Source organism: Pholcus phalangioides, unplaced genomic scaffold (assembly GCF_987345545.1).
Source record: "Pholcus phalangioides strain wild (caught in Gottingen) unplaced genomic scaffold, Ppha-v1.0 ptg000015l_1, whole genome shotgun sequence".
Classification (NCBI taxonomy): Eukaryota; Metazoa; Arthropoda; class Arachnida; order Araneae; family Pholcidae; genus Pholcus; species Pholcus phalangioides.
The window spans coordinates 117,701,294-117,719,374 of NW_028301608.1; the positions used below are offsets into that span (position 1 = coordinate 117,701,294).

An 18,081-nucleotide genomic window follows, 5' to 3' on the forward strand; every position below is an offset into this window, starting at 1 on the left:
CGAGGGTAGATCCTTTCGAGTATCCATAAACGATACACTGTCCTCCGAGCGACCATTAAGGGCATCTATTGCCCAAGGAAGCGTTCTCGGACCGGCACTACATAATTATCACATGAACGACTTCCCCGTGAGTCCAAGAGGACTCACGGCTCTATACGCTGATGACAGCGCGGTCGCCCAGTGCCATCATAACCCATTGCGAGCATTGGAATACCTTCAGGAGAATGCGAGAGAGATCGAGAGCTGGTGTACCAACAGCAGAACAAGGCTAAACGCCAGCAAGACAATATTTATCTGGATTACGGGGGTTAGACCTGATAACCTCCCCCCCCAGGCCCACCTTGAGGTAGGAGGAGTTAGAATAGAGCCCAAAGACAGAGCCAAATACCTCGGCGTTATCCTCGACAAGCGCCTCACATTCACAGCCCACAGCAAGGAGGCCATGAGAAGAATGTGTATTGCGGCCAACAACATCAAAAGATTATGTCAATATAGAACTTCTCTATCGGTCAAAAACAAAATAATACTATATAAAATGGTACTCAGACCAACACTGACCTACGGGGCAGTGACCTGGTTTTACAGTAGAGACTCCATCATCATTAAGCTTGAAAGAGAACAAAATAAGTACATCAGGAAAGTGCTTAGAGCACCGTGGTTCATACGGAACCGCCAACTCAGGCGAGATACCAGCACCGAAACTCTATTTGAGTTTGTCAAGAAAATAGCGCAAAAATTCTACGAGCGACTCGAAGAGTCAGAACACGACCATCTGAGAACAATCTCAAATTATGACAGCGACAATTTCATATGTCGCAGAAGGCCAAAAAACCTTCTTCAACTACAGAGACCCAATATACCGGGCCTCTAGACTCACACATAAAACTACACAAAACAAAAACATGCACACACACCCACGTCAAACGCAACACTACAAAACACGCACTAAACGAGCAACAAACCGAAACCAGGCACGAAAAGCGCACGTATGACGTCAACAGCACTAAGGTGCTCCGAAATGAGGAAAAGAAGACTAGACGTCGAAACAAACACAATAGGAGCAGGAGAACTTCTCTCCCTCCCCCCTCCTCTCCAAACAATAGGAGAAAGTAGAAGATTACCTCTCTCCTCCTTGAACAATGGATGCGAGATAAGGAAAAGAGAGAAAGAGAAGCCCCTAAGTAGCCAAGGCAACTAGGGTAAACATAAACGATGGCAACAGTATACGAAGAGCAGTTGCCCAAACGCTCTCTCCCCCCCTCAGTGAAATGTGAAAACCACAGCTGACAAGGGAAGATATAAATATTGTAAATAAATCACCCCTCCCCTTCCCCCTTTTCTTTATTCCTTTCTTTGGTGGAGGTATATCTAATGACAACCGCAAATTGTGATGTAAATAGTATGTACATAGATAAACATTTATTCTCATGGAAAATATTGGAAAATGTATAGGTATAAAATAATTGCACATGACTTCAGTATACAAAATATACTGATCGGCCCTTAGACGACTCCGTTTTTAGAAAACCCGCAATCCTTCACGCCCAGGGCTCGTCCCCCCCCCCCCTCACCCAAGCAACGGCCCGGGTATCCGATCAAGGCAAGCAAACAGATAAGTCGAGGGAAGATTATACTCCCCCACATATAGATTTCTCGGGCAGTAGGCAGTAGACAGTCATCGATGGCAATGATGAAAGAGAGAATGAAGCGGAAGAGTGAGACGGCATTCTTAAAATCCAAACCATTTAAGTATTTAGAAATCCGTAACGGATGCCAACTCTTGCAAGAAGAGTGAATTTATTTTGAATAATCTGCACTAACACGCTAATGGCTTCACGCAAACTCGCTATGCAGGTGGCGAAGAGAGACGAAGGGGGTATGGGCCGCTATTGCAGCGGCGATTGGGACCCCGGCCCACCAATTATGGTCATGGTCATGGTCATGAAAAATTGAGGAGAAACATTTATCGTCTTGCTCTCAACGCGTTCAGACGTTTCTTTCATCGATACGCAGACATGGCTAGGACCAAGCAGACTGCCCGAAAGAGTACCGGAGGCAAGGCCCCCAGGAAACAGCTCGCGACCAAGGCTGCTCGTAAGAGTGCCCCGGCGACGGGGGGAGTGAAGAAGCCCCATCGTTACAGGCCCGGTACCGTGGCCCTCAGAGAGATCCGTCGTTACCAGAAGTCGACGGAATTGCTCATTAGGAAATTGCCCTTCCAGCGCCTCGTCCGTGAGATCGCCCAGGACTTCAAGACCGATTTGCGCTTCCAGAGCTCTGCTGTCATGGCTTTGCAGGAGGCCAGCGAGGCCTATCTCGTCGGTCTGTTCGAAGATACCAACTTGTGCGCTATCCACGCCAAGAGAGTTACCATCATGCCCAAAGACATTCAGCTTGCACGTAGGATCCGGGGTGAACGAGCTTAAGTCGTGAAGGAGGAGTAGGAAAAAAAAAACGGCCCTTCTAAGGGCCAACACATGCAAAGAGGTGCGCCTTTTCATTCGCATTGCCACACACGAGTTGAAATAGTTTTTTTTAATCCATACATGAAATTTTTCTGATTGATTAGAAAAGAAAGTTAGGACAAGCCACGTATGTTTTTTTTTTTTGTTTTTTGTTTTGCGCGCAGCGCTGAGAGAAATGTGACGCTGTATTTTATTACTATTGTGCCTCACCCAACCCAGACTTCTAGACTCGCCGGATTCGAATAGAGTTGCTTTGTTTACTGGGGGGTCACTTTTATGGTCTGGGCGTGGCTATCCCCAGCGGACAATGCGATTGTGTTTCGGAACCAGTCTCTAATTTCCCCGGGGGACATTGAGGCGACTGTGTTATTATTATTAAACAATGCGATTTAGCGTGACCTCTTTGCGTGATTTATTGGCCCTGATAAGGGCCTTTTTTTTTTTTTCTTCCTCTCTCGCTTGACTTAAGCTTTCTTTTCGGTTTTCTTGGGCAAGAGAACTGCCTGGATGTTGGGCAGCACTCCTCCCTGAGCTATGGTCACTCCGGACAAGAGCTTGTTCAACTCTTCGTCGTTCCTGATCGCCAGCTGCAGATGTCTGGGAATGATCCTGGTTTTCTTGTTGTCTCGCGCTGCATTTCCTGCCAATTCGAGAACTTCGGCGGCCAGGTATTCCAGGACGGCGGCCAGGTATACCGGAGCTCCGGCACCTACCCTCTCGGCGTAGTTGCCTTTTCGAAGGAGACGGTGGATACGGCCGACGGGAAATTGTAGACCGGCACGGCTAGACCTGGTCTTGCTCTTCCCCTTCACTTTTCCTCCTTTTCCACGTCCAGACATGTTTAATTTTTCCTAAAAAATGATCGGAATCGCGCTTCGCGCTTTTTTTTTGGCGCCGCCAATATCAGCCTGAGAGCTCTGCCTTCCTTGTTTTCCTTTCAGCCAATAGTGCCCCTTTTTGGCGTTTTCGCGATCCGCGTTCGTCGTAGTTGTAGACGAGAAACGCCTTCGTAGTTTTGAACCGAATAATAATCGATAAAACTAAAAGGTTCCGCTGACTATATGACCCGCATTTCCTTCTCCCTCCCCGTATTAACGGTTTCTCTTCTCTTTCCCCCCCCCCCCCCCATACATTTCTTCGTTTTTAAATGAAACTTATTTCTTTTTTTCCTTTTGTTATTAGAGGTGGTGTTTGTTTAGCACTACTGCATGTATGGCATGTCTCTTTCGTCGTTGAAGTTAAAGATTACTGACGTCCCGTATACGGGACAGAAAAGTTTTCTAATTTTCAAGGAAATAAATTATTTTATTCATATTTAGCATTCGGTTCTATACTTATTTTTTGCTTAATGGGCTGAACTTCCAAGAAAAAACGAGTTTAAAGGCGGCACAAAGCACAGATATTCTAATATGATGCTGGTATGCACAAAGAGCTGAAAGGTAATGAACTTGTTGAAACAAAGTGAACGCATGGGAAATACTAAAATAATGTTTATATGCACAAAATGAATGTGAAACGTTAGGGTAAATGAAGGAAAGGCTAAAATGAAGTAAATAAACTTGGCGAAACGAGATGTGTTAATATAATACACTGGGGGCTAAAATGAAATTGAAACAAAGTGGGACGCATGCGAAATACTGGAAATAATGTTTATATTCACAAAAGAAGTATGAAATCATAAATGAATATTTAATTGTTCATGAACGTAGATTGTAGTGAAATTATAATTTCCTATTTTTGTGTGAAATTGAAACAGAAAAAAAAAAAAGAAGTTGGCATTTCTCGTTTCTTTGCATCGCTGACTTTCAGTAGCTAACTAGGAATGATGTATGTCGTGTCTAGTGGCGTAATGGTTACGACGACGGACACGAATCTTGAGCCTAGTGTTTATGAAAGTCATGGGTTCGAATCTGCATTTGGTTATTATAATGAAATAAATTAATGTAATGATTGTAGTATTGTAATGATAATGAAATAAATTGTATGTAAAATATATAAATGTAATGAATAAATGTAAAATACATATTGTATGTAAAATAAATAAATCGCAAAGGGAATCTACTGTTCGAATCTGCATTTGGCTATGATAATTAATTGTTATTTATTATAATAATTACAAATTGTTATCGTATGATAATTTACCTTTCAAAAGTATCGTATCGGCACAGAATTTTTTTTGCTAAAAAATTATTGTAGCAGTTTATAACGTAATCGTGTTAATTGTAACAGATGACTGTGTCGTTGTGGCCTAATGGATAAGACGCTGGACTCAAGAGAATATATTCGGAGGCAGATAATGATATTTTAAATATTGTTGCGCCGAACATATCACGTGGTATATCTATTGTGTGGTAGAAAGTATTGTTGCGAAGCTATACCTTACCTGGGGAACCCCTCGCGGGGGCGCCGCGGGCGGAAAAATAAGGGGGTTTTATTTGAATTTTCATTCCGGTTCCACGCGAGCATGGGTTCGAATCCCACCCAAGACAGTTTCTTCTTTTTTTTTTCCCCCATCCATCACATTTTTCTTTCGCAGAAATTTCATTGATTTTATATATATATATATATATATATATATGCATGCTCGAATAGCTTATTTATTTATGTTTTTTTTTTTCCAGGGATAAATTCACAAGGATTGTTGGTTTCTTCTTCATGAAAGGTAAGCACTCCTAACGTTACATTACACCTCATTATATTATTGCTATATTAAATTACCGTTATGTTAGGCAACAAGTCGTTTGCGACCAGGGTTAAACCTTCTTACTCGATTTATTGGCCCTCAAAAGGGCCTTTTTTTTTCCCCCCCACCCTGAACGAAAAGAAGTTACTTTGAACTGGTGTATTTGGTGACAGCTTTCGTTCCTTCAGACACTGCGTGCTTGGCGAGTTCTCCGGGGAGTAACAGCCGCACTGCAGTTTGGATTTCTCGACTGGTGATGGTGCTTCTCTTGTTGTAGTGGGCCAGTCGTGATGATTCCGCTGCAATTCTTTCAAAGATGTCATTTACGAAGGAGTTCATAATTGACATAGCCTTGCTAGATATCCCGGTGTCTGGGTGGACCTGCTTCAGAACCTTGTAGATGTAGATTGCGAAGCTCTCCTTCCTTCGCTTCTTCCTTTTTTTCTTGTCTCCAGCACGGACAGCCTTCTGGGCCTTTCCGGCTTTCTTCACAGCTTTTCCTGAAGGTTGTGGCGGCATTTTACCTGCAAAAAATTACGAAAATGTGTTAAAAAATTTTGAAATTTTTTCATAACGAAAGGATTTCAAGTTTACTCCACAAGTGAAGTTTCTCATTTGTGATTTTCCGCAACCCAATCTCAAATATAAACAATGGGGGAAGGGAATTCGTATTGTTCACCAGTAGATGGCAGCACTGAGCAGAGTCATATATCAACTTCGCCTTCGGGAACTGAATTACCTAAGAAATTGAATTTGTTCCCCCCCCCCCGCTTCCTTTCCAAACCCCCCCCCCCCCCCCCCCCCCACACACACACACACACAGATTTCAAAATTCAATCGCTTGTGGAAAATGTTATGTATTGGATTATCCGATTAAACATAATTATCAAATAAATAAAAAAAGAGGATTTATATGATGATGCCAACAGTATCTCGCAGTGCTAAGTAGAATCGTATATGAATCACTGATTTATTTGAAATAAATTTAATTTTTCTTTAATTTGAATATTTTGAAATTAAATCTTATTAAAGAAATTTGCCATGGATTGTGGGATTAGAAGAAATTACTGAAAGGAAAAAAAATTCCAACAGTAGATGGCAGCACTAAGCAGAGCCATATAGGCCCATATCACTGGCCGTATAGTATATTAATTTGTTTAATTTTCTTTTATTCCCTCTCTTCTTCCCCCCCCCCCCCCACATACACATATTTTTAAATTAAATTATTGGAAAATTATGTTACTTACCGATTTAAAAAAAGAAAGAAAAGTGATGCCAACAGCACGCGGTGTTCCCAGGTGGTCACCCTCCCAAGTACTAACCGCGCCCGATGCTGCTTAACTTCGGTGATCGGACGAGAACCGGTGTTTTCAGCATGGTATGGCCGTTGGCGATACATAATGCTCTTTTCACACTTCTTAAGTGATCATAAAATCTATTCAAAGGAGCCCGTCCATTTCCGCTGCTTTGTTCCTTTCTTCCCGTGGGAGTTGGGGCACAGATGGTGTCACATCACACTGGTACTCTAATTGATGACATCACAAAGGAGGCTCTTTCATCTGCCGAAAGCGCAGACGCACAAGCTGGTTGACGGACATGTGAGGAATTCCGCCTAAGGGCCCTTCTACAATTTTTCTTTTTTGCGCAAAATGTTTAAGACATTCTCTAGTTTCCGCCGAAAATGTTGTTTTCTTTTTCCAGTTCAATCTGTACTCTTACAGTAGGCATCGATTCCGCCAACTTTCAGTGCTGCTGCGATAATTTTCTGGAGGGGGGGGGGAAGAAATAACGGTTCCCCCCCCCCCTCCTGTCAAAGGGGGGGGATAAATCAAGTCTTTTATCGACCAATCGAATAACGCCTCGTCGGCGGACCAATGCCCGTTAGACAGCGGTGACGTCAGCTCCGCGCTTTCGAGACAGAGATCGTGATTATTGTCGATTTCCTTTCATTTCTGCTTCAGATTTCGCAAATTCAACATGTCTGGTCGAGGCAAGGGAGGAAAAGGTTTGGGCAAAGGAGGAGCGAAGAGACATCGTAAAGTTCTTCGCGATAACATCCAGGGCATTACGAAACCCGCCATCCGTCGTTTGGCTCGTCGTGGTGGTGTGAAACGTATATCCGGTCTCATTTACGAAGAGACCCGTGGAGTTCTCAAAGTTTTCCTCGAGAACGTTATCAGGGATGCTGTCACTTACACCGAGCACGCCAAGAGGAAAACCGTCACCGCCATGGACGTGGTCTATGCGCTGAAGAGACAAGGCAGAACCCTGTACGGTTTCGGCGGTTAAAAACAGCATATGCGGTTTTCATAGAAGACGCGGAGGAGAAAAAAAAAAAGGCCCTTCTCAGGGCCAAAAAATATATGATAGGTTGAAACTGAGTCGCATAACTTTGTTAAATATGTTTAAAAAACTAAACTTAAAGGGTTGGTACTAAATATTTATTACAAAAAAAATATTGCTGTAATCGTACTTTCGTCAAAGGTCAAGTACTATACGGGCCCCCCCCCCCCCCCCAGAGCTGCGAGGTCTCGTCAGACCTCGTAAGGGGCTTTATGTTCTATATATATATATATATATATATATTTGTGTTCGCGCGCTTTAATAACAAAATCGCGTTGATTATTTATGTTATGTATTTATATATTATCATGATAACACGTATCATATATTTATATGCGAGTTCGGCACCTTCTCACAAACATTTCTTGGCTCTGAAAAGAGCCTTTTTTTTTTTTTCCTTCAAGCCTTGGGCTTACTCCCTCATTTTTTTGCTTTCTTTGCCGTCGTCTTTTTCGGAGTGGACTTTGCTTTTTTCGGCTTCGCCGCTTTCGGTTTCGATGGTTTGGCTGCTTTTTTCGGAGACTTGGTCTTCGGAGCAGATTTCTTGACCGTCGATTTCTTTGCGGGGGCTGCTTTCTTTTTCTCGGACTTCTGTTTGGGCTTTGCGGTCTTCTTGGGGGATTTGGGTTTTTTCGAAGCGCCTTCCTTCTTGGGTTTCTTCACCTGTTTGGCAGCGGCAGAGGGTTCCTTGCTCTTCTGCCCGGATGCGCTCAATTTGAAAGATCCGGTGGCACCCTTGCCCTTGGTCTGAACCAGGGCTCCGCTGACTACGGCGCTCTTCAGGTACTTCTTGATGAAGGGTGAAAGCTTGTCCACGTCCACCTTGTACTGGGCACCGATGTGCTTCTTGATGGCCTGCAGTGAAGATCCGCCCCGTTCTTTAAGACTGGTGATGGCACTGTTCACCATTTCCGATACTTTCGGATGAGAGGGAGCAGCTTTCGGTTTCTTGCTGCCAGCTTTCGCCCCCTTTTTCTTCGGGGTCGAGGCGGCTGGCGCGGCAGATTGAGCTGGTTGTGCACCTTCGGACATGTTCGCTTGCACTCACGTAACGAAATGATCAGTAATTTCTCGTTTTTTTGCAGTAGATTCCCTTTGCGCTTCGTTTCAGCCAATCGCGTTTCTCGGTTTCGAAATCGACCAATCGCGGCGTAGTCGTCCGTTACACTTTGAATTTGGCGCTTCTGTCATTGTGGAAAAATTGAGGAGAAACATTTATCGTCTTGCTCTCAACGCGTTCAGACGTTTCTTTCATCGATACGCAGACATGGCTAGGACCAAGCAGACTGCCCGAAAGAGTACCGGAGGCAAGGCCCCCAGGAAACAGCTCGCGACCAAGGCTGCTCGTAAGAGTGCCCCGGCGACGGGGGGAGTGAAGAAGCCCCATCGTTACAGGCCCGGTACCGTGGCCCTCAGAGAGATCCGTCGTTACCAGAAGTCGACGGAATTGCTCATTAGGAAATTGCCCTTCCAGCGCCTCGTCCGTGAGATCGCCCAGGACTTCAAGACCGATTTGCGCTTCCAGAGCTCTGCTGTCATGGCTTTGCAGGAGGCCAGCGAGGCCTATCTCGTCGGTCTGTTCGAAGATACCAACTTGTGCGCTATCCACGCCAAGAGAGTTACCATCATGCCCAAAGACATTCAGCTTGCACGTAGGATCCGGGGTGAACGAGCTTAAGTCGTGAAGGAGGAGTAGGAAAAAAAAAACGGCCCTTCTAAGGGCCAACACATGCAAAGAGGTGCGCCTTTTCATTCGCATTGCCACACACGAGTTGAAATAGTTTTTTTTAATCCATACATGAAATTTTTCTGATTGATTAGAAAAGAAAGTTAGGACAAGCCACGTATGTTTTTTTTTTTTGTTTTTTGTTTTGCGCGCAGCGCTGAGAGAAATGTGACGCTGTATTTTATTACTATTGTGCCTCACCCAACCCAGACTTCTAGACTCGCCGGATTCGAATAGAGTTGCTTTGTTTACTGGGGGGTCACTTTTATGGTCTGGGCGTGGCTATCCCCAGCGGACAATGCGATTGTGTTTCGGAACCAGTCTCTAATTTCCCCGGGGGACATTGAGGCGACTGTGTTATTATTATTAAACAATGCGATTTAGCGTGACCTCTTTGCGTGATTTATTGGCCCTGATAAGGGCCTTTTTTTTTTTTTCTTCCTCTCTCGCTTGACTTAAGCTTTCTTTTCGGTTTTCTTGGGCAAGAGAACTGCCTGGATGTTGGGCAGCACTCCTCCCTGAGCTATGGTCACTCCGGACAAGAGCTTGTTCAACTCTTCGTCGTTCCTGATCGCCAGCTGCAGATGTCTGGGAATGATCCTGGTTTTCTTGTTGTCTCGCGCTGCATTTCCTGCCAATTCGAGAACTTCGGCGGCCAGGTATTCCAGGACGGCGGCCAGGTATACCGGAGCTCCGGCACCTACCCTCTCGGCGTAGTTGCCTTTTCGAAGGAGACGGTGGATACGGCCGACGGGAAATTGTAGACCGGCACGGCTAGACCTGGTCTTGCTCTTCCCCTTCACTTTTCCTCCTTTTCCACGTCCAGACATGTTTAATTTTTCCTAAAAAATGATCGGAATCGCGCTTCGCGCTTTTTTTTTGGCGCCGCCAATATCAGCCTGAGAGCTCTGCCTTCCTTGTTTTCCTTTCAGCCAATAGTGCCCCTTTTTGGCGTTTTCGCGATCCGCGTTCGTCGTAGTTGTAGACGAGAAACGCCTTCGTAGTTTTGAACCGAATAATAATCGATAAAACTAAAAGGTTCCGCTGACTATATGACCCGCATTTCCTTCTCCCTCCCCGTATTAACGGTTTCTCTTCTCTTTCCCCCCCCCCCCCCCATACATTTCTTCGTTTTTAAATGAAACTTATTTCTTTTTTTCCTTTTGTTATTAGAGGTGGTGTTTGTTTAGCACTACTGCATGTATGGCATGTCTCTTTCGTCGTTGAAGTTAAAGATTACTGACGTCCCGTATACGGGACAGAAAAGTTTTCTAATTTTCAAGGAAATAAATTATTTTATTCATATTTAGCATTCGGTTCTATACTTATTTTTTGCTTAATGGGCTGAACTTCCAAGAAAAAACGAGTTTAAAGGCGGCACAAAGCACAGATATTCTAATATGATGCTGGTATGCACAAAGAGCTGAAAGGTAATGAACTTGTTGAAACAAAGTGAACGCATGGGAAATACTAAAATAATGTTTATATGCACAAAATGAATGTGAAACGTTAGGGTAAATGAAGGAAAGGCTAAAATGAAGTAAATAAACTTGGCGAAACGAGATGTGTTAATATAATACACTGGGGGCTAAAATGAAATTGAAACAAAGTGGGACGCATGCGAAATACTGGAAATAATGTTTATATTCACAAAAGAAGTATGAAATCATAAATGAATATTTAATTGTTCATGAACGTAGATTGTAGTGAAATTATAATTTCCTATTTTTGTGTGAAATTGAAACAGAAAAAAAAAAAAGAAGTTGGCATTTCTCGTTTCTTTGCATCGCTGACTTTCAGTAGCTAACTAGGAATGATGTATGTCGTGTCTAGTGGCGTAATGGTTACGACGACGGACACGAATCTTGAGCCTAGTGTTTATGAAAGTCATGGGTTCGAATCTGCATTTGGTTATTATAATGAAATAAATTAATGTAATGATTGTAGTATTGTAATGATAATGAAATAAATTGTATGTAAAATATATAAATGTAATGAATAAATGTAAAATACATATTGTATGTAAAATAAATAAATCGCAAAGGGAATCTACTGTTCGAATCTGCATTTGGCTATGATAATTAATTGTTATTTATTATAATAATTACAAATTGTTATCGTATGATAATTTACCTTTCAAAAGTATCGTATCGGCACAGAATTTTTTTTGCTAAAAAATTATTGTAGCAGTTTATAACGTAATCGTGTTAATTGTAACAGATGACTGTGTCGTTGTGGCCTAATGGATAAGACGCTGGACTCAAGAGAATATATTCGGAGGCAGATAATGATATTTTAAATATTGTTGCGCCGAACATATCACGTGGTATATCTATTGTGTGGTAGAAAGTATTGTTGCGAAGCTATACCTTACCTGGGGAACCCCTCGCGGGGGCGCCGCGGGCGGAAAAATAAGGGGGTTTTATTTGAATTTTCATTCCGGTTCCACGCGAGCATGGGTTCGAATCCCACCCAAGACAGTTTCTTCTTTTTTTTTTCCCCCATCCATCACATTTTTCTTTCGCAGAAATTTCATTGATTTTATATATATATATATATATATATATATGCATGCTCGAATAGCTTATTTATTTATGTTTTTTTTTTTCCAGGGATAAATTCACAAGGATTGTTGGTTTCTTCTTCATGAAAGGTAAGCACTCCTAACGTTACATTACACCTCATTATATTATTGCTATATTAAATTACCGTTATGTTAGGCAACAAGTCGTTTGCGACCAGGGTTAAACCTTCTTACTCGATTTATTGGCCCTCAAAAGGGCCTTTTTTTTTCCCCCCCACCCTGAACGAAAAGAAGTTACTTTGAACTGGTGTATTTGGTGACAGCTTTCGTTCCTTCAGACACTGCGTGCTTGGCGAGTTCTCCGGGGAGTAACAGCCGCACTGCAGTTTGGATTTCTCGACTGGTGATGGTGCTTCTCTTGTTGTAGTGGGCCAGTCGTGATGATTCCGCTGCAATTCTTTCAAAGATGTCATTTACGAAGGAGTTCATAATTGACATAGCCTTGCTAGATATCCCGGTGTCTGGGTGGACCTGCTTCAGAACCTTGTAGATGTAGATTGCGAAGCTCTCCTTCCTTCGCTTCTTCCTTTTTTTCTTGTCTCCAGCACGGACAGCCTTCTGGGCCTTTCCGGCTTTCTTCACAGCTTTTCCTGAAGGTTGTGGCGGCATTTTACCTGCAAAAAATTACGAAAATGTGTTAAAAAATTTTGAAATTTTTTCATAACGAAAGGATTTCAAGTTTACTCCACAAGTGAAGTTTCTCATTTGTGATTTTCCGCAACCCAATCTCAAATATAAACAATGGGGGAAGGGAATTCGTATTGTTCACCAGTAGATGGCAGCACTGAGCAGAGTCATATATCAACTTCGCCTTCGGGAACTGAATTACCTAAGAAATTGAATTTGTTCCCCCCCCCCCGCTTCCTTTCCAAACCCCCCCCCCCCCCCCCCCCCCACACACACACACACACAGATTTCAAAATTCAATCGCTTGTGGAAAATGTTATGTATTGGATTATCCGATTAAACATAATTATCAAATAAATAAAAAAAGAGGATTTATATGATGATGCCAACAGTATCTCGCAGTGCTAAGTAGAATCGTATATGAATCACTGATTTATTTGAAATAAATTTAATTTTTCTTTAATTTGAATATTTTGAAATTAAATCTTATTAAAGAAATTTGCCATGGATTGTGGGATTAGAAGAAATTACTGAAAGGAAAAAAAATTCCAACAGTAGATGGCAGCACTAAGCAGAGCCATATAGGCCCATATCACTGGCCGTATAGTATATTAATTTGTTTAATTTTCTTTTATTCCCTCTCTTCTTCCCCCCCCCCCCCCACATACACATATTTTTAAATTAAATTATTGGAAAATTATGTTACTTACCGATTTAAAAAAAGAAAGAAAAGTGATGCCAACAGCACGCGGTGTTCCCAGGTGGTCACCCTCCCAAGTACTAACCGCGCCCGATGCTGCTTAACTTCGGTGATCGGACGAGAACCGGTGTTTTCAGCATGGTATGGCCGTTGGCGATACATAATGCTCTTTTCACACTTCTTAAGTGATCATAAAATCTATTCAAAGGAGCCCGTCCATTTCCGCTGCTTTGTTCCTTTCTTCCCGTGGGAGTTGGGGCACAGATGGTGTCACATCACACTGGTACTCTAATTGATGACATCACAAAGGAGGCTCTTTCATCTGCCGAAAGCGCAGACGCACAAGCTGGTTGACGGACATGTGAGGAATTCCGCCTAAGGGCCCTTCTACAATTTTTCTTTTTTGCGCAAAATGTTTAAGACATTCTCTAGTTTCCGCCGAAAATGTTGTTTTCTTTTTCCAGTTCAATCTGTACTCTTACAGTAGGCATCGATTCCGCCAACTTTCAGTGCTGCTGCGATAATTTTCTGGAGGGGGGGGGGAAGAAATAACGGTTCCCCCCCCCCCTCCTGTCAAAGGGGGGGGATAAATCAAGTCTTTTATCGACCAATCGAATAACGCCTCGTCGGCGGACCAATGCCCGTTAGACAGCGGTGACGTCAGCTCCGCGCTTTCGAGACAGAGATCGTGATTATTGTCGATTTCCTTTCATTTCTGCTTCAGATTTCGCAAATTCAACATGTCTGGTCGAGGCAAGGGAGGAAAAGGTTTGGGCAAAGGAGGAGCGAAGAGACATCGTAAAGTTCTTCGCGATAACATCCAGGGCATTACGAAACCCGCCATCCGTCGTTTGGCTCGTCGTGGTGGTGTGAAACGTATATCCGGTCTCATTTACGAAGAGACCCGTGGAGTTCTCAAAGTTTTCCTCGAGAACGTTATCAGGGATGCTGTCACTTACACCGAGCACGCCAAGAGGAAAACCGTCACCGCCATGGACGTGGTCTATGCGCTGAAGAGACAAGGCAGAACCCTGTACGGTTTCGGCGGTTAAAAACAGCATATGCGGTTTTCATAGAAGACGCGGAGGAGAAAAAAAAAAAGGCCCTTCTCAGGGCCAAAAAATATATGATAGGTTGAAACTGAGTCGCATAACTTTGTTAAATATGTTTAAAAAACTAAACTTAAAGGGTTGGTACTAAATATTTATTACAAAAAAAATATTGCTGTAATCGTACTTTCGTCAAAGGTCAAGTACTATACGGGCCCCCCCCCCCCCCCCAGAGCTGCGAGGTCTCGTCAGACCTCGTAAGGGGCTTTATGTTCTATATATATATATATATATATATATTTGTGTTCGCGCGCTTTAATAACAAAATCGCGTTGATTATTTATGTTATGTATTTATATATTATCATGATAACACGTATCATATATTTATATGCGAGTTCGGCACCTTCTCACAAACATTTCTTGGCTCTGAAAAGAGCCTTTTTTTTTTTTTCCTTCAAGCCTTGGGCTTACTCCCTCATTTTTTTGCTTTCTTTGCCGTCGTCTTTTTCGGAGTGGACTTTGCTTTTTTCGGCTTCGCCGCTTTCGGTTTCGATGGTTTGGCTGCTTTTTTCGGAGACTTGGTCTTCGGAGCAGATTTCTTGACCGTCGATTTCTTTGCGGGGGCTGCTTTCTTTTTCTCGGACTTCTGTTTGGGCTTTGCGGTCTTCTTGGGGGATTTGGGTTTTTTCGAAGCGCCTTCCTTCTTGGGTTTCTTCACCTGTTTGGCAGCGGCAGAGGGTTCCTTGCTCTTCTGCCCGGATGCGCTCAATTTGAAAGATCCGGTGGCACCCTTGCCCTTGGTCTGAACCAGGGCTCCGCTGACTACGGCGCTCTTCAGGTACTTCTTGATGAAGGGTGAAAGCTTGTCCACGTCCACCTTGTACTGGGCACCGATGTGCTTCTTGATGGCCTGCAGTGAAGATCCGCCCCGTTCTTTAAGACTGGTGATGGCACTGTTCACCATTTCCGATACTTTCGGATGAGAGGGAGCAGCTTTCGGTTTCTTGCTGCCAGCTTTCGCCCCCTTTTTCTTCGGGGTCGAGGCGGCTGGCGCGGCAGATTGAGCTGGTTGTGCACCTTCGGACATGTTCGCTTGCACTCACGTAACGAAATGATCAGTAATTTCTCGTTTTTTTGCAGTAGATTCCCTTTGCGCTTCGTTTCAGCCAATCGCGTTTCTCGGTTTCGAAATCGACCAATCGCGGCGTAGTCGTCCGTTACACTTTGAATTTGGCGCTTCTGTCATTGTGGAAAAATTGAGGAGAAACATTTATCGTCTTGCTCTCAACGCGTTCAGACGTTTCTTTCATCGATACGCAGACATGGCTAGGACCAAGCAGACTGCCCGAAAGAGTACCGGAGGCAAGGCCCCCAGGAAACAGCTCGCGACCAAGGCTGCTCGTAAGAGTGCCCCGGCGACGGGGGGAGTGAAGAAGCCCCATCGTTACAGGCCCGGTACCGTGGCCCTCAGAGAGATCCGTCGTTACCAGAAGTCGACGGAATTGCTCATTAGGAAATTGCCCTTCCAGCGCCTCGTCCGTGAGATCGCCCAGGACTTCAAGACCGATTTGCGCTTCCAGAGCTCTGCTGTCATGGCTTTGCAGGAGGCCAGCGAGGCCTATCTCGTCGGTCTGTTCGAAGATACCAACTTGTGCGCTATCCACGCCAAGAGAGTTACCATCATGCCCAAAGACATTCAGCTTGCACGTAGGATCCGGGGTGAACGAGCTTAAGTCGTGAAGGAGGAGTAGGAAAAAAAAAACGGCCCTTCTAAGGGCCAACACATGCAAAGAGGTGCGCCTTTTCATTCGCATTGCCACACACGAGTTGAAATAGTTTTTTTTAATCCATACATGAAATTTTTCTGATTGATTAGAAAAGAAAGTTAGGACAAGCCACGTATGTTTTTTTTTTTTGTTTTTTGTTTTGCGCGCAGCGCTGAGAGAAATGTGACGCTGTATTTTATTACTATTGTGCCTCACCCAACCCAGACTTCTAGACTCGCCGGATTCGAATAGAGTTGCTTTGTTTACTGGGGGGTCACTTTTATGGTCTGGGCGTGGCTATCCCCAGCGGACAATGCGATTGTGTTTCGGAACCAGTCTCTAATTTCCCCGGGGGACATTGAGGCGACTGTGTTATTATTATTAAACAATGCGATTTAGCGTGACCTCTTTGCGTGATTTATTGGCCCTGATAAGGGCCTTTTTTTTTTTTTCTTCCTCTCTCGCTTGACTTAAGCTTTCTTTTCGGTTTTCTTGGGCAAGAGAACTGCCTGGATGTTGGGCAGCACTCCTCCCTGAGCTATGGTCACTCCGGACAAGAGCTTGTTCAACTCTTCGTCGTTCCTGATCGCCAGCTGCAGATGTCTGGGAATGATCCTGGTTTTCTTGTTGTCTCGCGCTGCATTTCCTGCCAATTCGAGAACTTCGGCGGCCAGGTATTCCAGGACGGCGGCCAGGTATACCGGAGCTCCGGCACCTACCCTCTCGGCGTAGTTGCCTTTTCGAAGGAGACGGTGGATACGGCCGACGGGAAATTGTAGACCGGCACGGCTAGACCTGGTCTTGCTCTTCCCCTTCACTTTTCCTCCTTTTCCACGTCCAGACATGTTTAATTTTTCCTAAAAAATGATCGGAATCGCGCTTCGCGCTTTTTTTTTGGCGCCGCCAATATCAGCCTGAGAGCTCTGCCTTCCTTGTTTTCCTTTCAGCCAATAGTGCCCCTTTTTGGCGTTTTCGCGATCCGCGTTCGTCGTAGTTGTAGACGAGAAACGCCTTCGTAGTTTTGAACCGAATAATAATCGATAAAACTAAAAGGTTCCGCTGACTATATGACCCGCATTTCCTTCTCCCTCCCCGTATTAACGGTTTCTCTTCTCTTTCCCCCCCCCCCCCCCATACATTTCTTCGTTTTTAAATGAAACTTATTTCTTTTTTTCCTTTTGTTATTAGAGGTGGTGTTTGTTTAGCACTACTGCATGTATGGCATGTCTCTTTCGTCGTTGAAGTTAAAGATTACTGACGTCCCGTATACGGGACAGAAAAGTTTTCTAATTTTCAAGGAAATAAATTATTTTATTCATATTTAGCATTCGGTTCTATACTTATTTTTTGCTTAATGGGCTGAACTTCCAAGAAAAAACGAGTTTAAAGGCGGCACAAAGCACAGATATTCTAATATGATGCTGGTATGCACAAAGAGCTGAAAGGTAATGAACTTGTTGAAACAAAGTGAACGCATGGGAAATACTAAAATAATGTTTATATGCACAAAATGAATGTGAAACGTTAGGGTAAATGAAGGAAAGGCTAAAATGAAGTAAATAAACTTGGCGAAACGAGATGTGTTAATATAATACACTGGGGGCTAAAATGAAATTGAAACAAAGTGGGACGCATGCGAAATACTGGAAATAATGTTTATATTCACAAAAGAAGTATGAAATCATAAATGAATATTTAATTGTTCATGAACGTAGATTGTAGTGAAATTATAATTTCCTATTTTTGTGTGAAATTGAAACAGAAAAAAAAAAAAGAAGTTGGCATTTCTCGTTTCTTTGCATCGCTGACTTTCAGTAGCTAACTAGGAATGATGTATGTCGTGTCTAGTGGCGTAATGGTTACGACGACGGACACGAATCTTGAGCCTAGTGTTTATGAAAGTCATGGGTTCGAATCTGCATTTGGTTATTATAATGAAATAAATTAATGTAATGATTGTAGTATTGTAATGATAATGAAATAAATTGTATGTAAAATATATAAATGTAATGAATAAATGTAAAATACATATTGTATGTAAAATAAATAAATCGCAAAGGGAATCTACTGTTCGAATCTGCATTTGGCTATGATAATTAATTGTTATTTATTATAATAATTACAAATTGTTATCGT

The 18,081-nt window shown here is 43.3% G+C and overlaps 10 protein-coding genes, 2 non-coding genes and 2 pseudogenes across 12 annotated transcripts; 5 read left to right on the forward strand and 9 right to left on the reverse strand.

Moving 5' to 3' along the window:
* The first annotated feature begins 2,003 nt into the window (after positions 1 to 2,003).
* On the forward strand, positions 2,004 to 2,445 carry LOC149077776 (histone H3). The gene has a single exon (XM_089242975.1). It carries the CDS (start codon positions 2,016 to 2,018, stop codon positions 2,424 to 2,426), a length of 411 nt encoding a protein of 136 aa, XP_089099101.1. The 5' UTR covers positions 2,004 to 2,015; the 3' UTR covers positions 2,427 to 2,445.
* Positions 2,446 to 2,929: 484 nt separating this feature from the next.
* Positions 2,930 to 3,304, reverse strand: LOC149077777 (histone H2A). The gene has a single exon (XM_089242976.1). The coding sequence runs from the start codon at positions 3,302 to 3,304 to the stop codon at positions 2,930 to 2,932; it is 375 nt and encodes a 124-aa protein (XP_089099102.1).
* Positions 3,305 to 5,292: 1,988 nt separating this feature from the next.
* LOC149077778 (histone H2B) lies at positions 5,293 to 5,667 on the reverse strand. The gene has a single exon (XM_089242977.1). The coding sequence runs from the start codon at positions 5,665 to 5,667 to the stop codon at positions 5,293 to 5,295; it is 375 nt and encodes a 124-aa protein (XP_089099103.1).
* A 754-nt stretch (positions 5,668 to 6,421) lies between these two features.
* Positions 6,422 to 6,540, reverse strand: LOC149077779 (5S ribosomal RNA). Its single transcript, XR_016194259.1, has one exon. It is a non-coding gene; the product is annotated as a 5S ribosomal RNA (ribosomal RNA).
* A 585-nt stretch (positions 6,541 to 7,125) lies between these two features.
* Positions 7,126 to 7,437, forward strand: LOC149077780 (histone H4). Its single transcript, XM_089242978.1, has one exon. The coding sequence runs from the start codon at positions 7,126 to 7,128 to the stop codon at positions 7,435 to 7,437; it is 312 nt and encodes a 103-aa protein (XP_089099104.1).
* Positions 7,438 to 7,911: 474 nt separating this feature from the next.
* Positions 7,912 to 8,523, reverse strand: LOC149077781 (histone H1-III pseudogene; annotated as a pseudogene).
* Positions 8,524 to 8,746: 223 nt separating this feature from the next.
* On the forward strand, positions 8,747 to 9,188 carry LOC149077782 (histone H3). Its single transcript, XM_089242980.1, has one exon. The coding sequence runs from the start codon at positions 8,759 to 8,761 to the stop codon at positions 9,167 to 9,169; it is 411 nt and encodes a 136-aa protein (XP_089099106.1). The 5' UTR covers positions 8,747 to 8,758; the 3' UTR covers positions 9,170 to 9,188.
* A 484-nt stretch (positions 9,189 to 9,672) lies between these two features.
* Positions 9,673 to 10,047, reverse strand: LOC149077783 (histone H2A). Its single transcript, XM_089242981.1, has one exon. It carries the CDS (start codon positions 10,045 to 10,047, stop codon positions 9,673 to 9,675), a length of 375 nt encoding a protein of 124 aa, XP_089099107.1.
* Positions 10,048 to 12,035: 1,988 nt separating this feature from the next.
* LOC149077784 (histone H2B) lies at positions 12,036 to 12,410 on the reverse strand. Its single transcript, XM_089242982.1, has one exon. The coding sequence runs from the start codon at positions 12,408 to 12,410 to the stop codon at positions 12,036 to 12,038; it is 375 nt and encodes a 124-aa protein (XP_089099108.1).
* A 754-nt stretch (positions 12,411 to 13,164) lies between these two features.
* LOC149077785 (5S ribosomal RNA) lies at positions 13,165 to 13,283 on the reverse strand. The gene has a single exon (XR_016194260.1). It is a non-coding gene; the product is annotated as a 5S ribosomal RNA (ribosomal RNA).
* Positions 13,284 to 13,868: 585 nt separating this feature from the next.
* Positions 13,869 to 14,180, forward strand: LOC149077786 (histone H4). Its single transcript, XM_089242983.1, has one exon. It carries the CDS (start codon positions 13,869 to 13,871, stop codon positions 14,178 to 14,180), a length of 312 nt encoding a protein of 103 aa, XP_089099109.1.
* A 474-nt stretch (positions 14,181 to 14,654) lies between these two features.
* Positions 14,655 to 15,266, reverse strand: LOC149077787 (histone H1-III pseudogene; annotated as a pseudogene).
* A 223-nt stretch (positions 15,267 to 15,489) lies between these two features.
* On the forward strand, positions 15,490 to 15,931 carry LOC149077788 (histone H3). The gene has a single exon (XM_089242984.1). The coding sequence runs from the start codon at positions 15,502 to 15,504 to the stop codon at positions 15,910 to 15,912; it is 411 nt and encodes a 136-aa protein (XP_089099110.1). The 5' UTR covers positions 15,490 to 15,501; the 3' UTR covers positions 15,913 to 15,931.
* A 484-nt stretch (positions 15,932 to 16,415) lies between these two features.
* LOC149077789 (histone H2A) lies at positions 16,416 to 16,790 on the reverse strand. The gene has a single exon (XM_089242985.1). The coding sequence runs from the start codon at positions 16,788 to 16,790 to the stop codon at positions 16,416 to 16,418; it is 375 nt and encodes a 124-aa protein (XP_089099111.1).
* Positions 16,791 to 18,081: the final 1,291 nt, after the last annotated feature.